The sequence below is a fragment of the Protopterus annectens genome, chromosome 8.part0 (assembly GCF_019279795.1).
Source record: "Protopterus annectens isolate FY-2018-M chromosome 8.part0, PAN1.0, whole genome shotgun sequence".
Lineage (NCBI taxonomy): Eukaryota > Metazoa > Chordata > Ceratodontiformes > Protopteridae > Protopterus > Protopterus annectens.
This window is the reverse complement of record NC_056741.1, coordinates 769,839,313-769,853,937: the sequence shown is the minus strand read 5'-3', so window position 1 is coordinate 769,853,937 and position 14,625 is coordinate 769,839,313. Positions and strand designations below refer to the sequence as shown.

At 41.8% G+C, this 14,625-nt stretch overlaps 1 protein-coding gene across 2 annotated transcripts in view; it reads right to left on the bottom strand.

The window, feature by feature from the left end:
* TESK2 (testis associated actin remodelling kinase 2) overlaps nt 1-14,625 on the bottom strand; it is a 1,590,840-nt gene that overhangs the window by 747,407 nt on the left and 828,808 nt on the right. For both annotated transcript variants that reach the window (XM_044080241.1, XR_006365853.1), the window contains exon 5: nt 4,452-4,598. In XM_044080241.1, the coding sequence (XP_043936176.1) occupies nt 4,452-4,598 (147 nt within the window). The remainder of the gene's footprint in view (nt 1-4,451; nt 4,599-14,625) is intronic.

The following is a 14,625-nucleotide window of genomic DNA, read 5'->3' as shown; positions in this document are numbered from 1 at the left end:
ATGCAGACTGGTTTCCTTGGAGTCCATGTGCCTTGAACTATCCATCCATCTACATAATAGACCCCCCCTCCCCAGCTGGGAGGCATCCATGATCAATGTGGCGATGGGGGTGGGAAGAATGAATGATCAGTCCTGAGACAGTTCTGGATCGTGAAGCCACCACAAGAGAATTTCTGCATACTTGAGACAGTCTTATAGGATGATTGAGGGGATGGTGCAGAATGCACCATTAGAATGACAATGTCCACTGCAGGACTCTCATATATAAAAGAACTGTTGGTACTAAAGTTATTGTTGCAGCCACAGAACCCAGAGCCCTGAGAACAAGATTTGCTGGAGGAACTGGAAATGCTAGTATTTGCATATGTATCCTTAGTGAAAGAATCCTGGCCAGTGGAAGGGTTTTGTTTGCATCCAAGCAGGCTCCTATAAAATCTATCATTTGCATATGTTGCAATTGCAACTGGCCCCAACCTTAGGGATCACTATAAATCTTCAGAAGTTGCAAGATAAACTCCCTGGCCCTGGATGGGGCAACTAGGAGCCAGTTGTCCAGGTAAGGAAACATGTGGAATCCCTGCAGTCTGAGGAGCTGCAACTACTGTTATGCATTTAGTGAACACCCTGGGGGCTGTGGTGAGACCAAATGGAAGCACACAAAATTGGTAGTGACTGGCTCCCTGCCTAAAACAGAGGTACCTTCTGGAGCGTCTGTTTATTTTTATATGACAGTACGCATCCTTCATGTTTACCGAGCACATCCAGTCATCCTTCTGTACAAAGGGAAGGATGGACTGAACCATGACCATCTTGAACTACATGTGTTTCACCGATCTGTTCAGGTTACGTTAGGTAAAGTTATGGGACTGAGATCCCCTGTTTTCTTTGAACTAGACAGAATCTGTAGTAAATCCCTGATCAGTGCTAGTCTGAGGGGACCTCCTGAATAACTCTTTTTTGAAGCAGCTTTGCAATTTCCAAAGCTGCCGCCTTCCTCTGACTGGGTGGCACATCATGGAGGTGTTGTTTTGGCTTGGGAAGATTTGAAAAGGGAATCCAGTAACCTCTGGATATGATACCTTGCACTCATCGGTAATTTGTGATGGCTAACCAGGCTTTTAGGTGCAATTAGCAACGTCCCCTGACAGCCTCCAGAGATGGACTGTCGAGCACAGCTTCAGGGATGCTGCAAGGACTTCTCCAAAGGAGAATCCTGAGACCCCTGATTCAGCAGTCCACCTCTGCCCTGAGGGTGGCATCTACCACTCAAATTATTCCCCATTTGCCCCTGGGGGAAAGATCTCCCTGAGCTTCCTGGAAAGGGCCCTGGATACACAACGTTTTCTCCTGCACTGATTCCTGGAGAAGGGACCTTTGTGGGGTAGAAAAGTAGATTCTGTTGGCAGACAGGATCTTTCTGTCTTTCTCGCTGCGGGAGAGTGTATCTTGAACAGTCGGTCCTAAGAGGGAGGAAATGTCAAAGGGGGCTTTGACAAAGGATGCCTTGAAGGGTTCTGTAAAATCACACAGCCGCATCCAGGCATGATGCAGAATGGCAATGCTGAAACTGGCTGCTCCTGAGGTGCTCTCAACTGTGAGAGAGATGAGCCTCATGGGTGCGTTGGAAATAGACTGTAGAGTGACCATATGGGAAATAAAGGAATTCCATTCCTCTGTCATCATGGACTCAGGGCCAGAGCTAGAGAGTTCCTTAAGCAAGTCCCTCTGTAGCCTTGTAAAGTGGGAAAGGTAATTCAACGCTCAGCGGGCAAAAGTGGAAGAAGCTTAGACCCTTTTTCCAAATCTGTCCATAGTCATAGACTCCCTGTTAAGGGGATGTACAGTACAGCTTTACTGGGCAAGCTCTTTCTTCGTGGCTGCTGTAACCACCATGACATTCACTAGAATGCCCCTTGTCCAGGGGGTCGATACTGGGGGGCAATAAGAATTTTGTCTGCTCTTTTAGGGACCAGATCTGCAGTGTCTGATCCTTCCATGCCCTTGCAGACAAGTCCACTAGGGTTCTTTTGGGGGTGGGCACCCAGGATGTAGACAGGACAGTCCCAAAGGCTTCCAGGAACACTGACTCATCCAGAGTGGGGTTTAAGGCCGACTAGCCACTTCTCTGGCTAAGAATTTCAAAAATGTCTCCAAAGGAGACATCAGGTGGAGATCTATAGGACCCCTCCCCATCAATGAAGTTAGTGCCTGTCGTAAGAGATTCCTCTGGGGAATCTAGGTGCCTCCTTTTGCACCATTTCTTCTGAGGAGCCCCCTCAGTGCGTTGCTCCAGGGAGGTGTTGGGAGAATTCTGGGGTTTCCCCAAGTGGAAGAGTCTGGAGGCCCTGCGGAGCTGGCTGCCTCAGTGGCAGAAGAGAGGACTCTGAACCAGAGCTCAGTAGAGGAAGGGGTGGATCTGATACGGCCGAAGGTCTTCTAGGAGCGGAGAGGACCCACTCCACCTCATTGAAGGCTGAAGTATTCCCGGAGTCCCAAGAAAGCCTCCCCTGTCCCAAAAGATCAGGATCCGACCACCCCCAGTCACCAGCAGCCCTCTACTCAGAGGATGGAGCCGGCGCTAAGCTGTCAAACTCTGAGGCACCGAGGGGAAATGACAGCTCTGAGAACTTCGAAGTTGAAGTCATCCCCCCAGACTCAATGTTAAGGATTTTGCTCCAAGATGCGCTCGGCTCAAACACAGTCAGAACATAGCGAGTCAAGGAAGCAGTCCGGCTTGAAGAGAAAAAGACTATCAGATCTGACAAACCAGTCCCAGGGGCCAATGTATCTGGGAGCTCCAAGACAGCAAGCTGGATTAGAGAAGGAAAAACTATTCTGCACGGGGAAGCTCTGTTTGCAGATCCGGTAGGGGACAGAGTTGGGATAACCCCCATTTGGATCTGCATACACAAAAACTTCCTCATCAATCTGTTCACCTCATTTTCTGACAGGCTCTGAGAGGACCTGATGGAAGAGGAAACAGAGGTGGGTCTGGAGTGATGTCTGTGAGATGCATTCCTAGGAGACACACTCGGTACCACAAGCTCCAGCCCCAAATAGGGGTCTGAGGCATGTGGGGAAGAGGAAGAAACAGAGACTAAAGCCAAGGAACTCTACTCTTAAGGACTTGGGGCCTTTTTAGAAGGCTCTGACACAGCGAATATGAAGGGGTCTGGGGACAGTTTCTTAGTATCCTTGGCCTCTGTAGACTTTTTGCCAGGGGGCTGAGCCCCTGAGACAGAAGCAACAGCTGGAGAAGGAGGGGGACTAAGGCCTCTAAAGACCAACTTGTTTCTTCTATCTGCAAGAGGCTGGGGGAGAAAGGCTTTGCAGATAGAACAAGCCACCTCAAGGTGGGCAGGATCCAAACAAAAATATGCAGTCCTTGTGGGCATCAGTGACAGGGATCTTGTGCCCGCAGGAAGTGCATTTTTTTAAAGCCAACAGACTTGTCAGATTTCTCTGACATAGTAAGGAAAGGAAAGGAAGGAAGACAGAGAAAATACTATGGACGACCACATGGCAGAAACTGCTACACTACAGAATGTGCAACTTTTTTTTTTTTTTTAATGAAAACCGTAAGAAGGGCAGGTAGAAAATTAAAGATTGGCCAAAGGCCACTAAAGATTTGATGGAAATAAAACTTTAGAAACAGCCAAGGAGGAGATGTAACCTGACCACAATGCTTCTGATGTGCGGCAAACAAGATCCAAGGTATCTGGGATGAGCAAGGCAGTATGGGTAGGATGGGAGGAGCTCTAGCTTGTAATTCTTAGCTTGCTGACAGTCGAGCCAGTTTAGAGTTCGGAACAGAGATCCACAGGTTTGAAGAAGACTGAACAGACATCAGATCATTTGTTTTTACTGGAAGGAATGGAAGCTACTGCAATGCAAAGTTTTGCTTTTGTTCAAAACTGGATGAAGTGAATGAAAACATTTGTGATGCAAAACTAAAAGGAGTACTTCAAATTAGAAAGATTTGAAAAAAAAGAGAAGGGTGGCTATGTTCTTTTACATATAGTGGTATGTGTAATATATGGGCCACATCAGTATGTGACACAAACCAACCCTGCACCAGGGAAATGCAGGCATGGCTGCATGAACAGGTCAATGAATGATGGATTAATGCTAAGAGGAAAAGCCCACTTGCTGTACTTCAACAGTTCTCAACAAAGAAAGAACTAGACACCTGAAAAGCTTTTCACAGCAGTTTACTGAACTGTCTTCTATACATCACTACTCTCACCTCACATTTATTAGCAAATAAACTAATCCTTCTCTCAGCATGTCCTTTACATTTGAAATACAAACAAAACTTCACTAGGCCCAGTATTAAATTCTTAGGAACACCATCAGTCTGTGGTGTTGGTTCAAGCTGTTCATTATCTTTAGTAAAATGTCTTCATATTTACTATTATCTCAGAGTGGTTAGTCACACTTAACGTTCTTACCTTGGATGTGAGGTCACGATGGAAGATGCCTTTGGAGTGCAGGTAGTTTAGTCCCTGTGCAATGTCCAATGCCAACTTAACTCGTACTGCCCATGGCAGATACTGGTCCCCATCCAATAACTGCTCCAAGTTTCCACCATTCATGTACTGAAATCAGAAAAAGGAAAATAAAAATATTTTGTTAACATTTGTTTTTTATAGTCATCAATGCATTCTTCCTTTTTTTAAGCACCTTTATTAAAATTATCACTTAAGACACAAGCAAATGCATTAACAGAAAAAACAAACCATTTTAACATGTTTCCATTTAAATACATCATACATCACATATATTTTTTCTTTGCTACTATCAGTACATTACAAAACATTGCTGAATTCCTGCCTTCCCTTAAACCTCACTTCCCCTCCTCCTCCTGAACATTACTATGCAAGTATTGTTCCCACAAATTTCCATTTACTTCTATGTAATTTGCTCTTTCCCTTTTCTAAAGATCCCCCTTCCAGTTCTCATCTCTTTTATAGTATTCAATACATCAAATGTAGTTAGTATAGACTTTGAGTTCCATTTTTTATTTTTTTTTTGGCAGCTAACAGAATTAAATTTAATAATGCCTTACTAAGTCTACACAATTCAGATCCTGTATGGCATCTCAAAAGAATCCTTCAATACGTTCATTGGAATTACCAGGCTAACGGCTTAACGGTCCTTACAAGCCTAGCCAGTTATGACTTAGTGCTACCCAATATATGGCCCCTAGGGACAAGAAGATGGTACAGGGTTGTGCCTATACTTTGAATGTGTTGCACACTGCCCCTGTAAGAGACACGGGCTCTAACCCAGATGTGAATTTCAGATTCCCTACCCAATGATACAATTACAAACTGCTTTTGAAGAGGGACAGGAAAGGACTCTGCTTAACTTCAACATGAAGACTGTTCCAAAGAAGGGGCAATCTCTGAGAAGCAGCTCTCTCTCCAACATGTTTTGTTTGAGTCACTGACCAAGTTTAGATCCCTAGATTGTGTGGCACTTGCTCTGTCCGACTTGCAGATGTGTACCTGTTTCATCAGGGCTGGATTTGTGAGTGCCTTGTAGGTCAGGCATAGGTTACCCCTTAACAGTTGGTAGGAAATGGAGTAAAGGGATAGGCCTTTTAGTCTATCCATACAAGACATGTCATTTACACACCATTTCTTCTTTTTTTTTTTTTTTTTGTGAGGAACCTCTATGGTTGCTCCGGATGCCAAATGGCGCATTGTACTCAATTATTGGCCTAATGATAGCGGAGTACAGCAGGACTATAATTCCCTTGATTCTAGAAGCCATACCTTTACTTATAAAGTTGTGCTACATAGGACTTTCTCACCACTGTACACACGTAGAGGTCAAAATTCAGGGTACTATCTGTGTACCTAGATCTCTCACCTCTGGGTCTACTCTTAGGGGTATGCTACTGATGTTGCAATTTGCAGGAGTATTTGACTTCCCAAAGGGCATTGTGATGCATTTTTTTCACATTCAGTTTCAGATCATGATTCTGGCACAAATCATTGCTTGCATTTATCCCTATTGGCAAAATCTCCTTTCTCCATTCTCGTGCTGGCTTAGTTCTTAGAATACTTTGTCCGATCCATGACCATCCTGAAAGATATCTACATTGTTGGAGATTCAATGACTGAGCCAGCCTACAGTCATCTTCAGACTTTGTGATCCAGAGGCCTTCAACATAAATCTTGACTTCAAAAAAGTAAATTCAGAACAGGGGTGGTCCCAGCACTGAGCCTTGTGGCACACCACTAGCAACTGGCCTCTTACTGAATCTGGATGCACTCATTTAAGCACACGTCATTTGCTCTCTGAATATTTCTGAGACAGTAGTCTGTAGGATTTCTTTTTTAAATCTGCTAACTCATACTCCCAAAACATATGATGACAGCTGCTCCTTTCTTCTCCATCACACCTCCAATATTTGCTATCAACCTGTGGAAAAAATCATTGCAGTCTGCGTGGGGTATAAAACACCTATGCAAACACTTCCCAACAAAGATCTTAACCTTCTGGACTTGGCTGCATATTGAGAGCCATAATTACTTCTTCCCATTATTTTATTGTAAATTACTTTTCTAGTCTATTCCCAGCATTTTCTAACCTCCTCTGACTGATTCTTAAAATCATGCAATTTTTTTTATATGCCCTACTAATTATCCCTTTTTAACAGCTGCTTCTATTCCAGATTCAACCAAAAACTCTATCAAAGCAGGTCTTTCAATTTAAAATTTCCCCAATCCCTTTCTTTTTACTAGTACTCTGAGATCAAGCCCTACTAGGGAAGGCAGTCTCTAGCCTGCAACCCATATGGCTTCTAGGCCTCATCCCACTCTATTACCTTTCCTGATCAAATTATTTGCTGCCAATGTCTTGGTTCCTTTGTCAGTTTTCTGCAATAAATTCCAGGACACTCTTGCCTGTTTTCTGTACCCTTGCTTGCATTTATCCCTATTGGCAAAATCTCCTTTCTCCACTCTCGTGCTGGCTTAGTTCTTAGAATACTTTATGCTACTTCATCAATACAATATTCTGTATGGTTATTATCCTCCTTACGGATCCACATACAAAATTTCCCCCTCTATTTCTTGAAGTACCCTCTTGCTTTATCATCCCTTTCCAGTTTGAATTATAACCTTCTGTCTGTGCTATGTTTATCAGCCTCAACTGTGTAGCTCAGACATCTCTCCAAATCAGATAACCCTAAACCATCTTGTTCTACTGGAAGGATCAACTTGTCCCACGTAACTCTTAGCCTCGTTCCCTCCCAGATAAATTCCTTCAATTTTTCACTATTGTCCATAACTTCTTGGACTGATGAAAGTATGCCTTACCTGTATTTAAGACTAAACTGATTAAACATTTTCACTGCTTGTACCATACAATCCATATCATAAATAAAGGTTTCCAGTTTCTCAATTTTTGTATTATCTTTTTAGACTCTTCAACATATCCTTAACTGTCACAATAGAAGCCTTTTTAATCCATACTCCTAACCACTTCATCTTACCATGTCCCCATAAATATGGTTATTGCCAATCCAATTCCTGTGTGGGTACATAATTCATGGCTACAGCCTGTGTTTTATCTTCATTACTTTAACATCCCTAAACGCCTTTAAACTGTCTCAAAATATTCTACAACACTGATTATTTTCTGATTTATCAGGTACAAACAATATCATCTGCAAATAAAGCCAACTTTTTTGATTACCATACCAATTATACCCTCATATTTCAGAGTCCTTTACTTTGCCAATGGCTCTAAATATAAAGCAAATAAAGGGCAAAGACAACACCCCTGCCTTTCTCAGTTCAAACACAGCTTATATGATGTTAACCCTTCCACTTTAATTCTTGCCTTTGATCTTTCGAATATCCTTCTAATTAACCTCATTACCGTATCAGGAATGCAAATGCTTTCAATGCCTTATTCATAAAATCCCAGGTTACTATGTCAACTTTCTCTGCATCAAGATGCATCAACAGTGGTATTTTCTTACATTCTGCTTGCTTTTGGATCACCGTTGTAATATTAATGTTGTCAAATGTTTACCTCCCCTCCACAAATCCACAATGATCCATATCTATCAATTTTGGCAGCACCTTTCTCATTCCTTTACCTAGTATACACAGACGCACTAAAATCATGGTTTAAAATTGAAATGGGTCTACATGAAGCTGGAGATGAAAGGTCCATCATCTTTAGGTAACACAATCTCCACAGCTTTCTTCCAAGATGTTGGTGCTTCCCCTCCTTTTAAAATACTGTTAAAATCTTTTTTACTTTCTTCCCTCCTAATTTCCAAACTTCCACAGGAATACCATCTTATCCTGGATACTTTCCTGAAGACTAATTAAACATCACTGCTTTTAAAACATCACCTCCTCTCTCTTAGCTGTTAGTTGTTGACCCTCTACCTCTAACCTTGGCATAATTGTGTTCCATAAATATTTCCATTTGTAGTCTTCCTTGATTTACACATTTATCTGCTTCATACAAATTTTCATAGATTTTACAGAATGTCTGTAAAATAAGTACAGGATCTCAGTTTATTTTTTAGTTATAGGTTCCCCCAGTTTGGCGACAACCCTTTCAGCATTCTGTTGCCTGTGTCGTCGTGCTAAAAGTTTTTATGCACAAGAGCTGTTATCAAAAAACAGTTGCTTAACTGCAATCTTTCTAAACTCATGCATATTATCTAGGTACTCCCTTATTTTCTCTTTAGCACTCTGCATTTACTCTTCCTAGGAGAGATTCCCCTTAATCTGCAACATTTAACTTTTGTCAGGCCCCGTAAGTAATTAGTACTCCTCCTTAACCATCACTCTTCTCTCTCTCTCTTTTACTTCAACCTTACTTTTAAACTACATTTTCATTTTATCCCAGTCACTAGCTATAACTTCTGAAGAAAATTCTATCTTCCCAAATAACTCTCAATTTCCACAACCCATTCCTTAAATTCCTCTCTTAAAAAGTAGGTTGGAAAGCACTAATGTCTTATTTTTACATCATTACCCTTCAGTTTTATCTTAGTTTTTTTTTAGAAATGGTTACTGGATGTGTGCTGAAGCTTTCAATTAAATGCACATCTTTCTGTGAAAAATAATTTCTATCTAGTCTTGCCCGTCTATTTGCACCTTGGGGAATGATATGTAAAAATTCTTTCAGAGGTCCTAATTCACATATTCCATACCAAATATTTTCATAAATTTCTTCAGAAATCTTCCCTCTTTTGTGATTTTGTCCCTTCTAGGTCATACTGATACATCCTCACTATTGCAAACCAAATTCCAGTTCCCACCTATAAATAATACTTCCTGTTGAAAGCTGATCAATTCTCCGAACGTTTTTCTTAAACTCCATAATAGCAGTTTTCGGTGGAATACAAATACATACCATTATAATCCTCCTCCCTTGCCAATAGCCCCTTACAATCATGAATCTACCATTTTGCCCTGATTCACTCAGTGATCACTATTGTGGCCTCTCTAACAAGTAGTATAATTACTCTCTTTTTCCTCTGTCTCTGATATTTTGCTGAGTATCCATTCTGAAATACTCTCTGTCAAATTCACAAGCTCATTTCTTTCCAGATGTGTCTCCTGCAGCATTACTATTTGCATTATTCATTTCTTAATAAAATTCAATACTCTTTCTTTATTATCTACACCTGTAAAGCCATTCACCTTCCAGGATAATATAGACAGAACAGCCATCATGATAAAAAGCTATTGTTACCAACTATTATACATGCCAGTATTTTTTGAATATGTATTTCCAGCTTTTGTTACATGCATATACTGTTTGGCAAGCTGATCTTTTGCCTAGTTCTTTTGTCTCATCTCCACTTGAGTCCAAGTCACATTTAAGAATTTTTTTTTAAATAAAACCCCCTCAAAAAAAACAACCCAAAAAATAAATACAAAACATCCCCCATCCCATATTAACTTAAAACAAACACAAAACTATGTACATCTTCAAAACATGATGTTTAACCCTTCAGAAGGGAATAATTGCCCCAAACTGATGGATGCACCCACAGGTACTATCTAACCTAAAATTAAGATTACCCATGCTAAAGTTTACAACCTGTGCTCCAATTTTCACTGATAGTTGCCTGTTCTTTTCTTCTCTCTCCCACCCCGGATTTGAAAAACAGCTTGTATGCTTTCAGAAAACATGAACTGTTAGACCTAAAAAGTGCACTGGCTATCTTTAAATAAAACTAAATACTACTGTTCTATTAACTGCATTAAAGTATTAAGGTTGTAGGGAGGCTTTTACCTCTTATTCATTTCCCATAACTTCAAACATATTTTTTCAATGAACTGCTTGCCATTCTACCTTTAAAATTCTCATTTCCCTCAGTAAAGAATACTCAGAATTCTCAAGATTAACTGCTTGCACCTGCAAGCAGCTTGCCTCCATGGAAATGCACTCCTCAATGAGTCTTTGTAAATTTCACTCTGAAAAGAATGCACAGCAACACTCAGGTGCAGACATCTTGACTCTACGGAACATTTGCTAGGGGAAAACAAAATATTTTTGCAGATGTAAGAAATTTAGCATTTCCATGGCTTTCATCATTTTGTCGTATTTTTAAAGCCTACATGCTTACAAAAAGTTACTTGCCATAACATTCCACCTGTGTTGTCTTTTTCATTCTTCCTCTACCTGTGGGGTTAGGATCCAATTCTGCTGCTTACAAAAGCTTAGGCTCTGAAGCTCGAGCTCCTCACTTAACCATAATGCACCCCCCCCCCCCGGTTACCTCAGAATGAGTTTGCTGCTACCATGTTTACCAATATTATCATAAATGCAATGTACAGCAATAAATACAGAATGAACAGGAGCTCAACAAGAGAAGTTCCTATAAACGTATTTGTCAGGTAATTCACAAAAGGCCAGGGGAAGGAGGAGGGAAGGTTGCAAAATACAACACAGATGGAATGTTATGGTAAGTACACAACTTTGTTATCTGAGGTTGTCATTTTCATTTTTTCTCGACCTGTGGGACAGAATCCCTAGCTACAACAACCTTGGGTGGTCTTCATGGATGGATATTCCAGAGCAGTGCAGAAACAAGAGTGGCTTTACTTCTGGACACGATGTCCAGTTTATAGTGGGAAATGAAGGTGTGGGAATTAGACCATGAGGCAGCTGAACAAAAATCATCAATTGAAACTTTGGCCCAAAAGGCTTGGGAAACTTCCATAGATCTAGTAGAGTGAGCTTTGACTCAGTGAGGTAAAGGAACATATTTGGATTCATAAACAAATGAAATGCAATCCTGCAACCATTTAGTTAAGGTAGGCTTGGCCAACTGGTTTGCCCTTTTTTGCACCCAAAAAATACATGAAAAAGTGGTCAGACTTCCTGAAAGATTTAGCTCTGTCAAGATAAAACCACAACTGCCTATGAACATCCAGCAGATGGAGATTGTATTCTCCCTTATTCTGGAAATGAGTAAAAAAAATACTGGTAAGTTAATAGACTGATTTATACTGTTCTCAGTCACAACTTTGGGAAGAAAGGATGGGTTAGTACACAATGTCACTCTGTCCTTGTGAAAAATGAGGCAAGGGTATTTACAGGACAGAGCTTGCAATTCAGACATTCTTCTTGCAGAAGTAATAGCCACCAGAAAAATAGTCTTCCATGATAAGAATTTCAAATCTACTTTGTTGGAGGGTTCAAAGGGAGGAAGAACAAGAGCCTGTAAAATCACATTCAGATCCCAAAGAGGTGTTGGATCTCTGACAGGAGGGCGAAGAAGGAACTTCGATGAGGTCAAAGAGGCTTCATTTTCTCTGATATGAAAATTTGAAATGGCTGCCAAATGTACTTTGACAGTGGAATGACTGGCCCCCTCAAAGAAAATATGAGAAGAAACTCTAGGAATGCTGGGACAGGAGCAGTAAAAGGATCCAATTACTGATGTTCAGCCCAAATGGAAAACCTTTTCCATTTGTTCTTGCAAATTCTTCTAGTTGAAGATTTGTGGGAGGAGATCAGAATGCTTCAGACTGGGGATGAAAGACTTGCAGATCCAGCCATCATTGTAATTTAAGAAACCATGAGGATAGTTTCAGACCTGAGAGATCTGGAAAAATTTGGCCTGATGGATGGGATAATAGACCTGGACAAGGTTTGAGCATCCACAGAAGGCAAATCAGATGCGACCAAAGGAAGGTGAACCAGATTTGCTGAGGCCAATAGGGGGCAATGAGGATCACTTTGCACATCAACCTGGAAAGCTTTCTGAAGAAACTTGAGGATAAAGGGGGACAGCAGGAAAGGCATAAAGTACTCCGAGGGGCCAAATATGGACTACAGCATCCCTGGGTAACTGTCCTTGAGGAGGGATCAAGGTGAAGAACCTGCTGCACTTGCTGTTGTTGGGAGATGTGAAGAGATCATAGCTAAGTTGACGCCATTTGTGGAAGAACATGTTTGCCACTGACTGATTCAGAGACCACTCGTGAGGCATCAATAAGACTCTGCTGAGCCTGTCCTCTAGAATGTTTAGCTCCCTCGGAATGTGCATTGCAATCAGAAAGTGGCTGGTAGACATTGGCAACTGCCACACACTCTCAGCTTCTCGGCATACGGGATAGGATCCGGTTCCCCCTTATTTGTCGATGTGCCAAATTACCGACGTGTTGTGCACTTGTATTGCAACAGTCGCTAGAGGAGGGAAGCTGTGAAATGCCTGCTGCACTAACAGGAGATGCTCTTACCTCCAGGAAACTGACATGCAGGTAGGTTTCGTGACATCTATGTGCCTCGGACTGTCCAACCCAAGAAATGCCCTCACCCCCACACCTGGGAGGCATCTGTGGTCAATATGGCATTAGGCATCCTTAAAGAACCTCTGGGCAGTGAAGCCAACAGAGGAGAGAATCCTTGCACACTAATGACAGTTTGATTGGACAGCTGAGGGGATGTTGAAGAAGTGACCACTATATTGCTAAGGTCCACTGCAGAATTCTCATGTGTAGGTGAGCTGTTGGTAACAGAGTTATGGTGGCAGCCATGGAACCCAGGGCCCTTAGTACTAGTTTGGCTGGAGGAGCTGGGATTGCCAAAATCTGACATATATTTATAGGTTTGAAATCTTGTCTAGAGTAAGGAAGGCCAGGGTTCTTGGTCGTATCCAAATGACCCCCTATGAAATCTATGCTCTGAACTGGTTGAAGCTGGGACTTTTGTATGCTGACTGTTATGCCCCAAGGTAGGAGCTAACTGTAACAGGTAGTCCCTGGCTTGGGTAAGTAGATGCCTAGTTAGAGTGGTTACAAGCCAGATGTCTAGGTATGGAAAAACATGGAATCCTTGCAGTCTGAGATGAGCTGCAACTACCGCCATGCATTTGGTGAACACCATGGCGGCTGTGATGAGACCAAAGGGAAGTGCTATGAACTGACGACTGTCACCCAGTCTGAAGCATAGGTACCTTTTTGCGGTGTCTGTCCATCTTGGTGTGGTAGTATGCATCATTCAGATCCACTAAACACATCCAGTCGTCCATTTTCAAAAGAGGTGGGATGGATTGGACTATCCTGAACCTGTAGTTTTTCCCAACTTGTTCAGGGATATCACATCTAAAGTGGGCTTAATGTCCCCTGTCTTTTTTAGTACTAAAGAATCTTAAGTAAATGCCTGATCTGATCTGACGGGACGTTCTGGAGACTCTCTTTGTAGCATCTTTGAGATCTCCAACTCTGCTGCCTCTCTGACTGGGTGGAACATCTGGGAGAGATGTCTTTGGTTTGGGGAATTTTCAAAAGGGAATTAAATATCCTCTGGATATGATCCTTTGCACCCACCAATCGTTTATGACAGCTAGCCAGGGGTCTGGGGTGCAAGGATAAGCTCCCCATGGCTTCTTCCAGTGAAGGACAACCAGGCAACCCCTCAGGAGCACTGAAAGGGCCCATCAAAGAAAGAATCCCAAGACCCTCAATTTTGCAGACCCCCTCTACTGCATGGGTTACTTTGACAGATCCACACAGTCTACCTGGCCTAGGTTATATGCCTCGAGCTCCATACTACTGTGCATGTTTGATTATAGCTTGATTTGACATGCTACTAAATATTACATGCTGACGAACTGAATAAATGGTGCTGAATTAAATAGTAAGAAATATGCTTAAAGGCAGGCCTTGTTTACTGATCACTGGTGCAACTGAACTTTAACCTGTAAAGTTGTTTACCAGCTTAAAAGATGTTTATCAGAATATGGGGGATTTCAATGAGGAATTATATCAAAAGTTTGTGGGCTAACCATCCTCTTAAAAGGGGAAGTAATGTATGAAACCAGGCATTACAAGTCTTGTTTACAACTTAGGAAATGATTTGTAATTTTCTAAAATATTCCATCAGCTTATGATCAACTTATGATCTATATGTCATCAGCTGAACCTTTTGACCCTACTGTTTGTTCAAGACTATAAAATGCTCAAAGGCTAGTAACAGATTGGAACTCATTATCCGGATTTGATTAAAAGCACCAGCCTGAACTGAGCATACAGCTATTTTGTCAGTGTCAGCCCTGTCTTGACTGAACAGATAAGCTGCACTGAACAGGACTGAAGTCTCCCTATCAGTGGCAAAGATGATTTT